At 39.5% G+C, this 17,882-nt stretch overlaps 2 protein-coding genes and 1 long non-coding RNA gene across 5 annotated transcripts in view; 2 read left to right on the forward strand and 1 right to left on the reverse strand.

The window, feature by feature from the left end:
* LOC141574752 (uncharacterized) overlaps positions 1-3,467 on the forward strand; it is a 20,242-nt gene extending 16,775 nt beyond the window's left edge. The window contains exon 3 of the long non-coding RNA XR_012501800.1: positions 3,415-3,467. This is a non-coding gene — a long non-coding RNA (uncharacterized LOC141574752). The remainder of the gene's footprint in view (positions 1-3,414) is intronic.
* Positions 1-14,747, reverse strand: part of BPNT1 (3'(2'), 5'-bisphosphate nucleotidase 1) — a 20,322-nt gene extending 5,575 nt beyond the window's left edge. Inside the window, exons 1-8 of one of the 3 annotated variants that reach the window (XM_074351637.1) lie at positions 14,608-14,747; positions 13,406-13,534; positions 8,755-8,882; positions 5,783-5,887; positions 4,988-5,095; positions 3,778-3,826; positions 2,467-2,558; positions 1,300-1,344 (exon numbers count right to left, since the gene is read on the reverse strand). In XM_074351637.1, the coding sequence (XP_074207738.1) occupies positions 1,300-1,344; positions 2,467-2,558; positions 3,778-3,826; positions 4,988-5,095; positions 5,783-5,887; positions 8,755-8,874 (519 nt within the window). In that variant the 5' untranslated portion in view covers positions 8,875-8,882; positions 13,406-13,534; positions 14,608-14,747. The other 2 variants (XM_010974004.3, XM_010974006.3) reach the window with 2 other exon arrangements.
* IARS2 (isoleucyl-tRNA synthetase 2, mitochondrial) overlaps positions 14,630-17,882 on the forward strand; it is a 42,868-nt gene continuing 39,615 nt past the window's right edge. Inside the window, exons 1-2 of the mRNA XM_074351636.1 lie at positions 14,630-14,896; positions 16,235-16,357. Of these exons, the coding sequence (XP_074207737.1) occupies positions 14,630-14,896; positions 16,235-16,357 (390 nt within the window). The remainder of the gene's footprint in view (positions 14,897-16,234; positions 16,358-17,882) is intronic.

Here is a 17,882-nt window from a genome sequence, read left to right on the forward strand (position 1 = left end):
CACTGGCAAGGTGGTTCTTTACAGGTGAGGCACTCCCCGAAGAGGCTGACAGCTGAAGGCTGTGTGCTGAGAGCACACCCTGCAAATGGGGCAACAAAGGAACCAAAGAGCAAGCACTTGGTGCTCAATATCCATTCGTGTGCTTCCCCCGTTTCCTCCTGAGTCTACACCACTGGAGAGACTGGAATCTGAAAAGTAACGATGGGCTCTATATGCTCATTGTGCTTCTGCTTAATTGCTGAGACTAATTCCATGCTCTCAAGAAATCTGTTGCGGGGTGGCTATAGCTCAGTGGCAGTGCTTAGCGTGCACAAGGCCCTGGGTTCAACCCCCAATGCCTCCATTAAAAAAATCTATTAATTCAGCTCTCCAGTTATTCTGAAAAAGAAAAGAATGCATACTAAATAGTGGACATGAGCATTCTGGTCCCTGAAAACTCTGTAAATGAATATGTAGGCAAAGAGGACGGGCCCATGGAATCTGGCCGCCGTGGTGCGGTAAATGCAATCCCACGAGGCAGCCAGCTGGCCTTCCTTTGTAGTCCTGACCTCTCAGCCTCTCTCACTGTCTCTCTCTTTCAGAGTCTCCACAACAACTGTCTAGGGGTAATAAAGGCTAACATTTTCCCCTTAGTGGTGAGTTAACTAAGATTCACAATGGATAAGAGGCCAGCTCCGATACACAGACAGGCTGGGCTTCACACTGTGCTGCGCTCCTTCCTTCGAGTGCCTACCAGCTTCAGTACCTGTTAGGAGCAAGAATAAATTCTGGATTGTTCAAAGTCTTTTATATCCGGCTCAAGAGAGCAATACAGAGTAATGGCCACAAGCTTGGACCGGGGTCTGAATCCCAGACCTGCCATTGACCAACTAGGGAAAGCTTTTTGTCTCAGTTTCCTTTTCTTTAAAACAGGGATAAAGGTTTCCTTAAAGGATTATGGTGAGCATTAGAATGAGATAACGCATGTGAATCTCTTCTGTCTGGCAGTACCCAGTAAGCTCTTGATAAATTTTAGCCATTAAGATGATAATGATTTTAAATTGAATACTCAGTCTTGAATACTACCCACAAAGCTCAACAACTTGTCTACTTGTTGCAACAAAATTTTAGGCATAAGCAAGAGAGGAGAAGAGAGTGTCGGGAAGGAAATGTGGTGAAGAGACAGGTAACAAAGGAGGGAAGCAGAACTGAGGAAAATGAGCTGGTACATGGGCTGGACAGTGACTACCTGGGGCACCACACGTTGCCTGCCTCTTCTCTACGTACTAGTGGGGCCAAAAGCCTACCTATTTTTCTCACCTTTGCTTCATTCCTGGGTTCCCTTAACTTCTGCTTTTCATTGTTCTGTGGAAAATGAATACAGTTTTTCTAATCTTAAAAAGAAGTGACAGAAACTGTTAACAACTTCAAAGCACTCAGATCTTTTTTTGATGAAAGGTGCCATGCAGTACAATATTATCTATGAATTAAATGCCCCTCTTTTAAGTAATAGTATTAGCTTACTTTAAAGTTTACATGATAGCTGCAAACCTGTGTCTGCATATGATACTGCATACAAATTAGTCATGTTAAAAGAATTAACGGAGTCCTAAGCCATTCAATATGAGAGGCTTTCCCAATATAATGCATAACTATTTTTGCTAAATAATCTTAAGAAGCATATGATTATAAATAAAAAGTTATAATCATACAGTTGGCAGAAAAAAAAATTTACCTTAGAAGTAAAGATTAATCCTGCTCTAAAGTCAAATTGGAAATTGAGAAGTAGCAGTCCCCACTCTGCTTACTTTGTTCCTCCAAAGTTCTATCTAGGTCGCACTAATATAAATACCATAAGTACTTTATCTCAACGATTTCCTTTAACATTTAATGTGATCTAATGGCATATTCCTGCTTTGGAATCACATTAGTCTCTTGCTTCTATGGCAGACAATTTCTTGGGAGTATAATGGAAAGTCAAAGCAGATGAGAGAGACAAAAATAAGAGAAAAGAGTGCAAGAGCCTATTTACTTCTGTTATCAGTGCTGACTGTACCTTAGGCCCTATGTGTTGTTACCTGGAAAACAGCATGGCTAGCATCTTTTCCCAGTTGAAATGGTTCATTTCGTCAATGTGCTTTGAGAACCACCTGTAAGTCAGGTGTCTCAATGATCAAGCATATCAGTAGTTTCCAAACTTCTGCTTATGACTTGGATCATAAGGCACATACTAAAAAAAGCCTGTAGTACATACAGTGTGTCTGTGTACACACACACACATCATATGCATTCCTGACATTAACACCCCCAGAGGTTCTGATTCGATACGTCTGGGGTATGACCTGGGAATCCATACTTTGAAAAAACTCCCCCAGGTTGACTGGATATGCATCCAAGCTAGAAACCACTGGATGAGATAACATTAGGAATCCCATACCACCATAATTATTTATGTAACAAAATATTTGGTATCATTTATAGTAATACCTGGTAGTTGTAATATGGCTGGTTAATAACTCCGGCGATGGCTTTTCCTTCATAAGCAATTCCGATAAGAACTGTCACGTTGTCAAGAAGACCTTTACAGAAGGAATGAGTATCCATCATATAACTTTCTCATATGATAACACACCATCAGCACATCAGTTGCCGCGAGTTATTTTTGTAGTAAAGGTAAGGAATTTGCAATGACTCATCGTGATCAATCCCACTTTTGGCAAAATACACAGATTCTAAGGGAGAGCGGGCCAGAGACAGAAGTAGGGACTGTGGCCACTTAACTGAATTGATACTCCGTGGTCTCGTTAGTACAATCTGGAAACCAATCAAATAAACCAGCCATACTTCTGCAGCCACTATCATTAGATTCCTCTGTGCCCCACGCCACCACTGCCCAACTCACTCCTGCCTGCTAGGTCACTCTCTAGACTTGCATTTCAAGCCTCTAAATTAAGGTCTCTCAAAGTGGGTTTGAAGGACTATCAAGCAGCATTAGAATTAATTGGCTCAATTTTTACAATACAGATTTTCAAGCTCTTTCCCTGAGCTAGTGAATCAAAATCTCTGGAGGTGGGGGTCGAGATCTAAACAAGCTGCGTAGGTGTGCTTACACACACTGAGAGTTCCCCTACTTCTCAATGGATTTTAGAGACATTTTCAGCACACACACACTTACTGCGTGATTCACTCATTGTAGATATGTCTCATCCAAGGACAGAGAGAGTTTTCTCTAGTAATTACGAGAAATTTTCCTTTTTAAGCCATGAAGCTGAGAACCAATATAAGAAAACCTATATAGATCTTTATTTCAAAAATAAAAACCCAAGCTTATGCTATGTTCCTAAAACCTAAAACTCTGGCTCAGAGCCTGGCCCTTCTTACTCAATGTTGCCAATTTTAATTTAATTTGCTGCTTTCTAATTTTTCTCATCTTAGATAATTTCAGAAAGGAGAAATCTTTTACTGTGTTTTAAAACCCATCTTTAAAGGTAAGGCTGTGAATTGAGTTAGCAGCTCACAGATGAGGGGAGTGAGAAGGGTGGACCTGGGACGGTGGAGGTGGCAGAGCAAGGTGGTACAGCCACACTTTTCATTGTTTTTCCACCCCAATAGAGCTGGGGGTTCAGCATAGTCCCTTTGGTTACACTGGTTTAATGTTAGCTATTCTCACCTGGGAGACATTAGAACTCTGGGAGTGGTGTAGTATGGGTGGGGGGTGGTATTTGAGGGAGATTAAATGTTTACAACTAAACATCATATACCAGTTCTACTGCTGTCAAACACAGAAGAGATACCAACCTTCAGTGTATTCCTTGGTACCGTCCAGAGGATCAACCCAGACCACAAGCTAAAAAAAGAGAAAATATCCAAATTAGGCATTTAAAACTTTAAAAATTGATTTAAGTAGATTAATTTAAAAATTGATTTAAGTAAATTAATTACTAAGTAGATTAATAAAATTGTTTTTCATTTTTGAAGTTATATTATGGATGGCTTAAACCAATGTCATTTTTGTGATAGTTAAAAAAAAGAAAAACTTACTGTTTTGTAATCATGGAATAAGTCTATGTAAATTAGAGAAAAGTTTGATTTTAAGGAATTTAAATATGAAATGCTTAACTGATAAAAGTTTGTCACCTGAACACTAAAAACAGTGCCATGAACATCCTGAGCTCAATACGGTGATACAAGGAAGACTTTAAAATGGCACCAATAACGTTTTGAACATTGTGTAGTTGCTACTTATTTTTACATATAAATGCTGATTTAAAAAAATGACAGTCTGATTATATATTATATATTAAGGACATGGTCTATATATGCCAGAGAAAAATGAATGCTTTATAAAATTGGCAGTAGGATTAAAAAGAAATTCCTTTATATTAGGACTCCTAACATGATTCAGGATACATGGCCATTAACCACTAGAATTACAACACTTGACATGAATTTGTAGGGGCATGCTGCTGATGGAAGACACCACGTCTTTTCTTTGTATGCTCCGTATCACAGAGCAAAATGCCTTACTCACAGTAAGTGCTCAATGAATTTGTGTTAAATAAATTAAAATTCAAAAGTTAAAGAAGTATGTTAGTTATATGAAGCCATAGATTTAAGCAATTATGGAAAGCAATGGAGGTAATTTTTATGGCCTTCCAAAAATACAAAGTAGCAATCTAGTTCATCTCCTTCCAGTTCCAATTACCAGTGAAATGTTTTACCACCAAATCTACTAAATAACAAATTAGATTTTCTCCCCAAAAGCATTATTAATAATAGTTTTAGAGTGGAGAGGAAATCAATAGGATGAGAAACTGAACCTCAAGTTAACAGGTCAGGCATCCCATATGGTTGCTGGATATGTCTATGTTGGTTCTGAAAGATTTCAAGTTCCTGGTTGCCCCTATTTTATAACTACCAACTTTCTATCATTATGGCAAATTTTATTTCCTTTACTATGGCAAAAAATGAAGATGAACAGGGAGTTAAGTCATCAAACGGTTCATACATCTTCCTCTTTGATAGCACAGTACTGGGACGGGCATGGCTGTTTCAGTATTTCCTCCCACTGGCCATCTTCAATCAGCTCTTGATCCACTTCTTCAGAAGGCAGGTCCTAAAGCAGAGGACACTGATGATTACTGAAGCCACTTCGTGTGTACAGAATACCCCCTGCCTCAGTCACAGGAGGAAACGCAGCATCACGGGTTCCACTGGTCCTTACTGTTCACCATTTATGTTCAGAGCTTTTCAAGCAAACCGAATAAAACTATAAAAACAACTAGATATTGCTCCTCAAAGTTGATTACAAAGGGTCCCCACTTCATCATCCTGAACAGGGATTAAAAAGAAAAGAATTTTTAAGTACTACAAACTTATTTAAACTAGTGGCTCTGACATCAGATACATCTACACTCAGTTTCATGCGATGTCTGTCAATTTCTTCACCTTCACTGTGTTAGTCTTTGAACAAGCATGCAGATAAGCCTTAATTAAAACAAAAACAAAACCAGAAACAATAAAACCCATTTTATTCCAAAGTTTTAGAACATTGCCCATCTTATACTTTGTATGCTGAATGTCATAACAGTAACCATATCATTTGTAGTTAAGAATTGAGACATGTGGCCTAGAAATGGACCAAAATATTCTAAAATCAGACATTTCCTAAAAATTCCAAGGAACACAATAGTTATTTTCTTGTAAAACATTAGATATAATGCTTGAAGTCACTATAGTGGCAATTACAAATCTGTATGGTAAACAGAGATTTAAAAAAATATGAAATCCTGACAAGTCTTACCTCTTCCCCTATGATTGTTAGTTTGGGAAATTTCCGTGCCAATGAAGAGCATATGCTCATTTGAACCAATCGGTCTGCCTTGGTCTGCAGGTCTGTCGCACAGGTCTGCAACACAGAATGCAAATTTTAGCAGAACTAATATGAAATAAGTTGTTCTCTGATGCCTCATATGTAAGTACCTGTATCATTTAAATTACACTGTCTGTTTTATGGTTCATAGAGCTTAACACCAAATGAGTCAGAGTTTCTTGGCTTGTTTTTTCTCATGGGATTTACAGTGGTTATAGTTTGGGAAGGAGCTTTTAAATTACTTAGAACATTTTCTCTCCCAGTTCACAAATTCCTTTTATAACATCTCTGGATTAATCTTTTGCTTAAACAAGTTGAGAGACAGGAAATTCATAAATTTTCAAGGCAGAGCTAAAATCTGTATCTTTAGTTATTTTAAAAGTATTGCTTTTTTGCCCTTCCATAAGTTCCACTCACTAACAGTAATTCAACAGATCCTCAAAACGATTCATTATTTCTTATTTCAAAATTCTTATTTCTAAAACTATAAAAATATGAAAATGAACAGCAGTAATATTTAATACCTATGGCACTCAACTCAATCCATAGGTCACCTGGTCATGCTTGTGAAAGACAGTCACCACTTCCTTTGTTAACCTTGCTTTCAGAGAATTAGGACGTGGTGCAATTTATACATGCCTGTTTAGGTGGATTTACAGATTATTTTATCTTTAATAGCAGAACGTTTGTAACACTTTGTAATGAGATAAGGAATGATTACGAAAATCAACCCCTTTACGCCACACTGAAGTTTGCTGGTTAACTCAATGCAAAGAACAATTCTGCTAGAATGTAGTGCCGCAAAGGCAGAGATCTTTATTTCCTAAAGAATTGTGTCTGGCACGGAGTAGGTGCTCTATAAATATCTATGGAATGAAACTACTTAAAAGAATTGTTGAATATGAAGATTACTTATATATAAATCAAGTTTAGAGACCACTGCCTAGAGAAAAAAAAAAAAGACACATTGGGAGCCATTCAACTCTGAGGAAAGCTCTCCCAACTTTTCTCTGGAATAAGGTTATTTCCTGCCCTTTCTACTGACGTGGTGCCAGAGCTCACCATTCTGGATACTTTTTGTGACAAATCTGATCTTGCCCCGTCTCTTTTTAAGTGAAGTGTCAACAAGTGGATATAAAGTACCAGAAGTGCTGGCCAGCAGAGACGACAGTGAGATTATTAACTTTTTTTCTGACTTGAACACTGTATTTCTATTACTCCTTAGATATCGGCTACAAAGTGGTCCATCTAATAGAATCACAACATAAAATCAATTTAAACAAAATAAGTGAGGCTAACAAAAAAAATATGGAAAGATATGACCCAAAATATAAGCAGTGGTGGCATGATGGGTGATTTTGTACTTTTTGCTGTTTTTCTCTACTTCCTATGTTTCATAATAGATAAAATGATTAAAAAAAAAGATAGTAAGACTAGTAGCCTTCTGAAGTAGCTGTTTTACATTGTTGGTTTATCATTGAGCATGGACGTGGTCAACTAAAACCTCTTTTTCAAACACATTTGAGTCAGATTTACCCCTTACTACTTGAACATAAATAGAGGACTTTATAATTATTCCTGTTGTAATACCTTGTTGAATTTGGCCCACTTTTCTCAGAGTTTACAAGTGTTTTGAAAACTTATTCTTACACATTAACTAGCCCAGCCTCATTTTATTGACAAACTTGTTAAGCATCCTTTCTATAGCCTCTTCTTCCACAACACTTTTGAAAAGATGCATTCAATCAATTTTTAAAAGTTGTACTTAATACAATTGTATTTGTTAAACATATACACAACAGAATCCTGTGATGTCACCAACGATCCTTTCCAGGTTGAAAAGTGAGTCACAAATAAAATTTGGGGGTAACATTGTTCACCCAGTTATGAGTGCACCTAACAGTGGCTCAGGATGGGGGATGGGAGATGTCATATACTATGAATACCGTGAACATTTTTTTGAAAGCGGAAAATGAGACTATTATAATCTTTTTTATGAAATCAGGATACCCTCTATCTATTTCCCATACTATTAAGCCCATAAATCTATCAAAAAGGGAAATGAGATTTATTTCACTTGTTTGTGTGATTTTTATTCTTAATTTTTAATTCACAGGAACTTATTTCTAAGTTGCTTTTTACTCATATATGTGAGTAATATTTTTTATGCTAATAGCCTTAGATGCCTGACTTACCATAAAAGAGTGCCTTAATTATGTTTCTATTTCAAATCATTAAGACGTTTATCATATCCTAAAATTTTCTCACTTGGGCAAAATTACAATACAATCTTCCTTAAAGATTATAACAAAAAGTTAATACATGGAAACTTGCATATAAAATTCATAATGTAAAGTCATAATCAAATCTTGTGGAAGAAATGATATTTTAAACTAGACTATATGCATGGTGGGATTTCATTTAAGAATCAATTATCACTACAAACTATCTTTCTGTTAATTTATCTACATTTTTAATGACCATACTGAAAAGAAAAACTTTGCTTTGGGTTTTTTTCCATGACGAAAAAAAAAAAATGTAAAGCTTTGAATGTAATGGATAGTTATTTAAATGCCAGATTTTACAAACATGTCGGGTTCACTAAGGATTGCATGGCTTTACATGTAATATATTACTTGAGGCGATGAAGCTTGGTTCCAGTGCTCTGGAGCTGGACAGCGGTCAGAGGGCCCAGTTACATAAATAAAGGCTTTGGATGTAGGCAGCCTGGAGTCCTTCTCAAACCAGAAGTGGAGCCCACTTGAACTAAAGGTCTTGCACTCTCCATAAGGAAGCCACTGATTATGTCCACTGTTAAAGTCTGTCCAGATTATTACATCCTTTTAGCTAAAATTCAAGTAACAAAAAATAGTTGGTATGAAACGAGATGAGACTTTCAGTACCTTCTCCACAATACCCAGGTCTCCTTCAGCAATAACATGCCTGACTATCATTCCTGCCTTTTGAGCAATAGAATATGCCGAGGCCACCAACCGCATCAACACAGTGGGACTGGAAGCCATGATATGCCCTAAAGGGAAACCGAGAGAGACGTTTTGTTACTTTCAAAGCCAACTACTGGTTTCATTTACCTGTATTTAACTCAACATATATATATAGAGAGAGAGTGCTTACTTCCGACTGCTTCAATTAACTGTGTAGATTCTTTAATAAATACTTACTAAAAGAGACTTGGAAAAAGACTCCACCTCAGCATTAGCTTTCCCCCAAAATTCTGCAGAGTTCCTTCTCTCTGCAGGTGGGACACTTTGAGGCATGGGGAAACCTGGCGCAAGCCTATGAGCATGTGGAAAAGTTTTAGGTATGACTTGGGTCAAGTGCAAAGACTGGGGAAGGTGCTTCAGCGGTTAAAAATATAAGACATAATATTTGTTCATTTTAATGAGCTAATATTTTGGTGGGTGGCAGGTAAAATACTCTAACCTAATGTCTATAACATAAAACTGGTAAGTGCCAGGAGAGATGTGAGTAGCACTAGGGATGTGAGCATATGGGGGAAGTAATTAAAAAGGGGAGGGATTACATGCGATTACATTTAGTCTCTGAAAATCAGTGAACAGTCCTTCAGAGATTAAATAAAATTCAACCTGCCAGTTATTTACTACTATCCTCATCAGTAGCCAAAGAAAGAGAACAAGCAACATGATCATTGGAGTGAAGACCAGCCGTTCGGAAAAGTAATGAGTGTCAAGTAGCTTCTGGCCCAGTGAAAAGTATGGAAAAATCAGTTTTTAGAATCAAGTAAATTCTTCTTTGAAAATACAAATTCAAACCCTACAACGTTACTGACTGTTCTGATGCCAGGACACACCACCTAGATTCTCTCTGGGGTGGAAGGACTTACTTCCCCAGCTGTAGAGAGGGCTGCGAGCAGACGGTCTTCAACTGTCCCTTTTCTTTGGGAATTTATCTGCTGAGAAGAGTCATTTCACCTGAAACTGGTCAACAGTGGGGTGTAAAGGCCACCCCCCACTCCAACTGGGCTGCCACCCCGATTCTGATGGGCCATCTAGCTTCCAAATGCCCATGGCGCGGGCTGAGCCTTAGTTGGGACTGTATCCCCGTCCGACTCCTCCCAGGCCCCTGCTCGTTCCTACTTTCTTCACATTTCTCATGAGTGATCTCAGGAACACTCCCTAAAAAACCTCTTGTACATCATCCTTGTACTTGGTCTCAGAGTGCTTACAGGGAACCAATCTGTGACAAAAACTCTCCCATTTCAAATCAAAGTAAGTCGACATTTTTTCAGTGCAATAAGGGAATACAACACAGACACAGAAAGGACATTATCGACCTCAATTCAGCAGGAGTTATCATTCTACCACCAATTTATGGTTGCATATTTGATTTGATGTGCCTTTTAACCTCTTTACATCTTTTTTTCTATCAACCACATTCTGTTCACAGGGATAATACATAATTGAACGTAACTGAGTGAAATATTTGAAACCCTTCAGAATGAAGACAGAATTCAAACTGATGTAAAGTAATGAATATCATACTGTGGCTGATAGCTACCTGGAATAGATAAAAATAAAATGAGTTTCTATATCTTTGAATTCTGTTTATCTTATTACAGCATAACCAGGCTAGATTCATTTTCTTGACATACTGGGTGTGACACGTGGAAAAATCCTTTATGATGATTACTAATTCAGGAACACTTCAAATAGAAAACAGGAGAAATAATTTATCAAACACTCTGTCGACCTATCTCCCTTACATCCATGACCAGCCATGTGTCTGATTTATTTTGCACTGGAAGAGGCAGTCTTCAGGCAGCTAATCTGTACCACCCAGATGTCTTAACCACTGAGGATATTTTAATATACAGTGATATGCTCATGCAGTTCCCATGTCCTATGAGATGCCGTTTGTGAAAGGCAGATCATTTTCCCTTACTGTATGGTGTTCTAACTTTTCACAGGTATCATTTACCTTTGAGCCAGTTGAGCAATCATCCTAGCCTTGTCAGGCTTCATATATAACTAAACCACTTCCTCTTCGGTTTGCCAAGTCCATGGTTATTTCCTTCTAAAGAAAACTTTCAGGCTTTGTCTCCCTACTATACTCCCCATAAAATTTACATCGTATTTATAAAGCACCTTTAAAGCGATTACCAGTTTTTATAAGAGTGTCAAACATCAGGTCTGATGTAAAGCACAGTGATTTATAAAGAGAGCCTGTGAATTTAAGTTAGCAAATGAGAAAATATTTCTACCATTTTCTCTGAAGTGCTTCTCTGGTCCAAACTGAATTAGTAATGACATATTAGGCTCTCCCCTAGCCCTAATATTTTTCTTACATATTTTTTAAACAAATGAACACAATTTTGGCTCTCTGTGTAAAGAAAATAGGGTTGATTATATGATTAAAACGCAAAATCTGTTAAAAAAAAATTTAAAAAGGGTCCTATTAGCCTTTTTAATTGCGTCCCCTCCAAGAACCCCAAATAGGAATTACCTGTTGAGGGTACAGGTGACTACAAAGAAAGGCCAAAAAGCGACCTGCAAGTCCTTAACTTCCTCACAGCAGTTCAGATTGCATCCACTATAGTTCCTCCTCCAGCAGTTTTACACTTTTTTGGTTCTAAAACACTACCTTTCTGAAAGCTTTTTCAAAAACAGTGTAATTATTAAATCAGTCCCTGGCACAAGGTAAGCAATAAATAATACTGGCTAATCATTATTATGATGATTGACCTCATTACTAGCTACCCTGCAGGGACATATGAACAGCGTTAAAGGCCAAAAATACTTACAGTTGTATGCAACGCTCTTTTGACTCTTAGAATGTAATGTGATAACCAGTGTGACCCTGAATCACCAAACAGGTTCTTTTTCATAACATTCTAGACTTGAGGCTTAGAGTATGAAAAAAGGTTATATGACGTTTAAGGCAATCAGTCTAACACTCCGTCATTTAAGAAATCTTTACAGCTGCCAACAGGGCTTGTTCAGAAGGATAAAAACAACAAGAATCAAATAATCCATTTCTTCTTATAGCCTGGGAGAGGTATCTTGAATTCAATATAAAGGTGGTGAGTATATGATGATTAGGATCTTAAAATAAATGATTTCCCGATCAAAATACTAAGATTATCTTTTGGAACCTGACTATAACAGAGCAAATTCTGCTTAAAAATTCTGTTAAAAAGAGCAATGAATAGAGATACCCTCCTTACCAGTTATCAAAATATGATATAAAGCAATAGTAATTAAGACAGTTTAGTCCCAGACAGAATTTAAGAGACAGATTAATGGAATCAAATAAATTCCAGAGACAGATCCAAACTCACTAAATGTGGTATTTCAAATCACAAAGTTAATTATGCAAAAAAAAAAAAATGGGACAATTGCTAATTAAAAAAAAAACTGTCAGAACCTTTTTGCATTCTTTGTATCAATGTATATTCCAGATCAATGCAAGATTTTTAAAATTAAGAATGAAACCATAAACGTATGGGAATAAAATGGGTGAGATGTTTTATAAATTTGGAAAAGGACTTTTCAGCATGACAAAAACCAAGAACTCACAGAACAGATTGATAAACCTGATTGCATAAAAATGAAAATGTCTAGCCAAAGTACCATAAACAAAGCAGAGGAATGACGAAATGAGAAAAAAAAAGTGTTTCACACTATGCAAATGAGCTAATTTTTGTTATGTAAACATATTATATATATCAATATGTAAAAGATGAATAAGCCAACAGAAAAATGAGTAAGTGACACCAACAGGCAATTCCTAGAAAAATAAAATGGCCATTAAATCAGGAAATGCTCAACTTCACTAGTTATGAAAAAAAGGCAAACTAAAACAATGAGAAATGATCGTTCATTTGTAAGACTGGCATAGACAAGAAAGTTTGCCCGGTGTTGGCTATAATGTGAAGAAAGAGCCGCCTGAGCATTAACAGTAGAATGTAAAGTGGTGAAACCTCCCTTTTTGAAACTCTTATTAAAAGTAAAATGTACACATCTTTTGAACTAGCAATTACATTTTCAGAGAAACTAAATAAATTAAGTAAGTCTACCACCAAGAAAGAAAGTGGGAAGAATATCCGCTATTTTAATCAGATTTACATTTAGGTGTAAAACAGTCTAGATTCAGGTGCACAAACGAACCCACTGTTTAGGTTTGCCTTGTTATCTCTACAATATATAGCCATAAAAAGACCCCGAGGCAGGAAAACAACAGAGAAAAATAAATGCTCAAGAGTATAGGTCCGAAACTGCAATATCTGGAGAGGCAATTTGATGCATGTAAATTTTTTTTTAACGTAAATCCCTTGAATCTCTTCGTATCTGTGCAAGGGAGTGGAGTTGGGGGACCAATAAACTACTCAGACCTGCCTAAGGCCCTTGCGCTGACCCGCAGAGGAGAGACTTACGGTGACAAAATTGGGACAAAATCAGACGAAGGACACTTCGGGGTAGCCCAAAGAGCGTTATCAAGCAACAGATCCCTCGCGGCGTCCGGTACAGCGCCCACTCTCTCTCTAGGTCATCAGTGGATGCGGGACGAACCTACCTCAGCACTGAGCATGCGGGAATCTCGGCGCAGGCGCAGAACCGCTGCTGTTCTCTCCGGTCAGACTCCGACCCGCGGGAGAGCTCCGCTTCTCCGTGTTTTCTCCAAGCTCTCCTTAGGATCCAGCCGCTTGCAGTCAAAGCAAAAGGTGTGTCTGCCTTTAAAGACTCATTCTGGTTTCCGGTGTCTTCCAGTCCTATGCGCACAGTTCACTCTTAAAATGTGCCCTGGGTTGATGATGCCAACTTGCGCCGCCCGGCGGCTGCTTAACCTCGAACCCCTAGGGGTCGGTGGACTGGCTTTATTTTATGAGGTCCACGATGCCCCCACCTCCGCCCACTGCCTCCACAACAGAGGGCAGAAGCGTCTTACTAGCGCTTACTTTTCCTTTTTAAAAGCATTTATCAGATTCCTAAAAGGGTCTGTGACCCTTTCATTTGCTTGCTGATAATTCCTGGGAGATTTTCTCTCTTCCAGGAAGGATGTATTCTATTAATGATTTTTGTTTGGTTGGTGCTTTTTAAGGCACAGAAAAACAAACAAGCAGAAACAAAAATTGCCTGTTTATTCATTTAGGCTTTCACCATATATTTAAGGAGCACGCTTCTTGTGTCTGCCTGTATTTATGTGTGTGAGTTGGGGGTGGGGGATGCAGACCTGCCGTGAGAACAGCAGAGCGAATCGGCAATGATTTTTCTTTCAATATTAAAAAGGAGGGCACTGTGATTAGACTATAACAACATAAAATAAGATGGCAGAGTTAATAGCAAACATATCCTGTAGCTTGGTAAGTTGCTAGTCCAAATGGAGACGTGCTGCCCGGGTAAATTACATAGCAAATTTCAAAGACTTAGAATGAAGAGAAAGAAGGTGAAATATCATAGTTATAACTTCATATTAACATATCATATATGATTTTATACTGCATTTTGACGTGATAATGCCTCGGTTATATTGAGTTAAATAAAATATTTTTTGAAAGCCCTTTAATTTAAATAGGAGCTCATCGAGCCGGCCACGCCTCTCCCCACCCCTCAGAGTCAGCCCCGCCCTTCAGAGGTTGGCGCCAAGACCCGGATGTGGCGCCGCGCTCCCCGCCCCTTCCCTGCTGTGCGCGCGTGCGCACTCCCGCTAGGCTTGCGCAGGTTCTCTGGGCTCCCGGTTCCCCGGACCCGAGGCGGGAACCCAGGCCCTGCGCTCACCTGGAGCTGGGTTGGGCCCGCCATGCGTTGGGAGCTGCGCCCTCGTGGGCCGGGGGCAGCGGCTCTGGCCGCGGCCCGTAGTTTGTGGGCGCCGCCCCGCCTTCCTTGTCGCCCGGGCTGGCGAGGGACGACGAGGCAGCTTTTGGTGCGGTCGGTCACCGGGGCCAGTAACCAGCTGCAGAACTCGAGTAGTGGCAGTTACCGGGACACGGTATTGCTGCCGCAGACCAGCTTCCCCATGAAGCTGCTGGGCCGCCAGCAGCCCGACACGGAGCTGGAGATCCAGCAGGTACGGGCCGGCCTGTGCGCAGCGCTGGTCGGGAGCCGGGCCTCGGGAGGGAGGCCCGACCCGGCCCGGGGCGGAGGGACCTCGGGCCCTCCCCGGAGCCACGCCCGGGCCACCCACACCCCGAGCGGGGCGGGACCCGGCCGCTGGCTCCAGCCCCTTTGGGCCCGGGGTGTCGTGACCAGGTTAGTGGAAACCATCCAATTCCCACAGGTTGTATTGGCTGAAAAGATAAGTGAAGGAACCTACCTGTAGGCAAGTCCCTCGGAGGTAGTAGGTTCCAGGGGGGAATGTTAAGGAGGAAACTAGCGAAGCTCAGAGAGTGCGGATGGAATAGAAGTCCCAGTTTCTGCTTAGACAGACAAGTCGAATTTGGACGCTCATCCAGTGACTTTTAAAAAGTAAATTAGTATTACTTTTTAAAAGTAAGTTAAAAAGTAAACGCATATAAATAAAAATTCGATCATGAGGGAAAGTTGAAGCTCACCTTTGTGGTATCAGTAGGTTCCTAGTTGGAATTATGGCTTGTTTGAAGGATTAAGTAGCGGTGCTTACTTCGAAACTGTGCGTCCGTCTCCCGTATTAGACTCAGTTTTCTAAGGGCAGAGATTCACTTGTTAGTTTGTGTAATTGTAGAGTCTTTAAAATCCCTAATATTCTGGATATATTGGTTAAGTAAATATGCTTAGCTTAAGTATTCTTACGACAACTTTCAGAGTTTCAAACTCACAAACCTGTTTTGGCCATCTAATTTTTTAAAGTGCTTTATCCAGTGCCTTCTGTATTTCTGGAACAGGGACAATTTCACATATTTTCTCATATAATCTTTACATCAGCTTCATAAGTTGGATATTATAAACGTTTTTTCAAACGAAAGGACGTGCCCACAAGGGTCAAGGTCACACAGCAGGTAGAGGATGGGGAGTGGGATTGCAGTGGGTGGCATTCCAAACTGAAAGAGTAGCAGTGTTGAAGCCAAAGGATAACAAGAATTCGGTGAGGAGGGTGGTCTTACAGGTCCCTCAGCATGGCTGGACCCAAGAGTGGAGGGTAGGGAGTGCTGAGAGACTGCCCAGGAATTTAGTGCTGTTAAACCTTTGTTAGGTCCTGCATACCTTTATAAAGAGGTTAGAGTTTAAACTGAAGCCTACGGGGAAACTATAGAAAAGTTTTAAGGGATGAGTACTCAGATGCGCACTTCTAGAAACCTCGCCATTTGTGTTTTAGAGTTGAATACATTGAAATGGGATAGGAAATAAGCAAGTGCTGGCTGTTACTTATGGTAAAATTTAGGAGTGTGTATTTATGTGATGTTCAGACATCATTGTTCTTTTTAAACAGAAATGTGGATTTTCAGAACTTTATTCATGGCAAAGAGAAAGGAAAGTAAAGACAGAATTTTGTCTTCATGATGGACCTCCTTATGCAAATGGTGACCCTCATGTTGGACATGCTTTAAATAAGGTAATTATAATTTAGGTTATAAAACTTGAGGGAAAATCTTTATTTGAATACACTTTGCAAAAGATTGTATTGTGATTTTATGACAGTTACGTACATTTGCATTGGGATAGAAACCAAAATGTCTTAATAGAAGGCAGCAATAAACAGTTTCAGTATTGTGTGAAAAATAACAACTGGTATTTGCTTTGAGCTTATTGTTATTATACATTAGTGTCATTTTATTCAGTAGATAATTATTGAGCATTTACTATGTGCCGGCATTGTCTAGACTCTGGGAATACAACTGAACAAGATGAGTCCTGTCTTCATGGAGCTTGTGTTCTAACAGGGAAGGCATAGTAATATAAATAAGTAAAATATTTGATGTGTTAGATAGTTGCTATAGAGACTCAATATTTGTCCATGTGTCATTCCCCCACTCCCATCTCCCTGTATATCAGATGTTGAAACCTGATCCCTAATGTGGCAGTATTTGGAGATGGGGCCTTTGAGAGGTGATTAGGTCATGTGGGCAGAGCCTTCATCAGTGGGATTAGTGCCCTTATTAAAGAGATCCCTGAGAGCTCCCTTGTCCCCTTATGCCATGTGAGGTTACAGTGAGAAGATGGTGGTCTTGAACCAGAAAGTGGTCCTTCCCAGAAAATGATTCTGCCAGCCCCTTGATCTTGGACTCCACAGTCGCTGGAACTGTGAGAAATAAATTTCTGTTATTTAAGCCACCCTGTTTATGCTAACTCTCAGACACTCTGCTGGTGTCCAAGAATTGCTTGTATACGCATGCAGTTGGTTTTATGTGTGCACCCCGCCCCTCCCGACACACACATACATATACACATACACTTTGGAATTGGTCTCAGCCCAAACTGACTAAGACAGTACTGATAAGTGCTTTGGAAGAAAATAAAAACAGGGAAGAGTAACAGGGAGGGTCAGCTGGGCAAACTGCAGTTTTATTAATTTGGCCTAGGGTGCCTTCCTCACTGAAAAGGTGACATTTGTGTAAGGTCCTCAAGGAAGCAAAGGAGTAAGCTGTGGGGATATTCGGGGTCAGTATAGCCAAGTGCAAAGACCTTGAGTTGTGTTTTCCTGGTGTGATTGAGGAAAGTAAGGGAGCCAGTGTGACTGGTTTGAAGTAAATGAGGGGACCTGTGTTTGGTGGGGCCAGAGAGGTAGCAAGGGCCAGGTCTTATAGGCCATTAGAAGGACTTCAGATTTTCTTGGCAAAAACAAACAAACAAACAGAAAAACCTCTTGGGATTCTGGCGGGAGGATGGGTGCCCAATGAATTTAAAACCTCAAGGATTATACTAAAATAAAATGACTTAATTAACCTAATACTGGTGAGAAATTTGAATCAGTAAAGAAACGTCAGCTGATTAATAGCCTGTCCTCGTGGATTAGAAGAATTAATACTGTTTTTGAGGAGTGGCTGCTAGGTTCATTTTAAATAGTAAATGAGTTGAGTGAGAAATGTGGGTTCTATCTGAGAGAACTCACTTGACTTCTCTGCTTTCTACCTTGAAGA

The sequence above is a fragment of the Camelus bactrianus genome, chromosome 23 (assembly GCF_048773025.1).
Source record: "Camelus bactrianus isolate YW-2024 breed Bactrian camel chromosome 23, ASM4877302v1, whole genome shotgun sequence".
Classification (NCBI taxonomy): Eukaryota; Metazoa; Chordata; class Mammalia; order Artiodactyla; family Camelidae; genus Camelus; species Camelus bactrianus.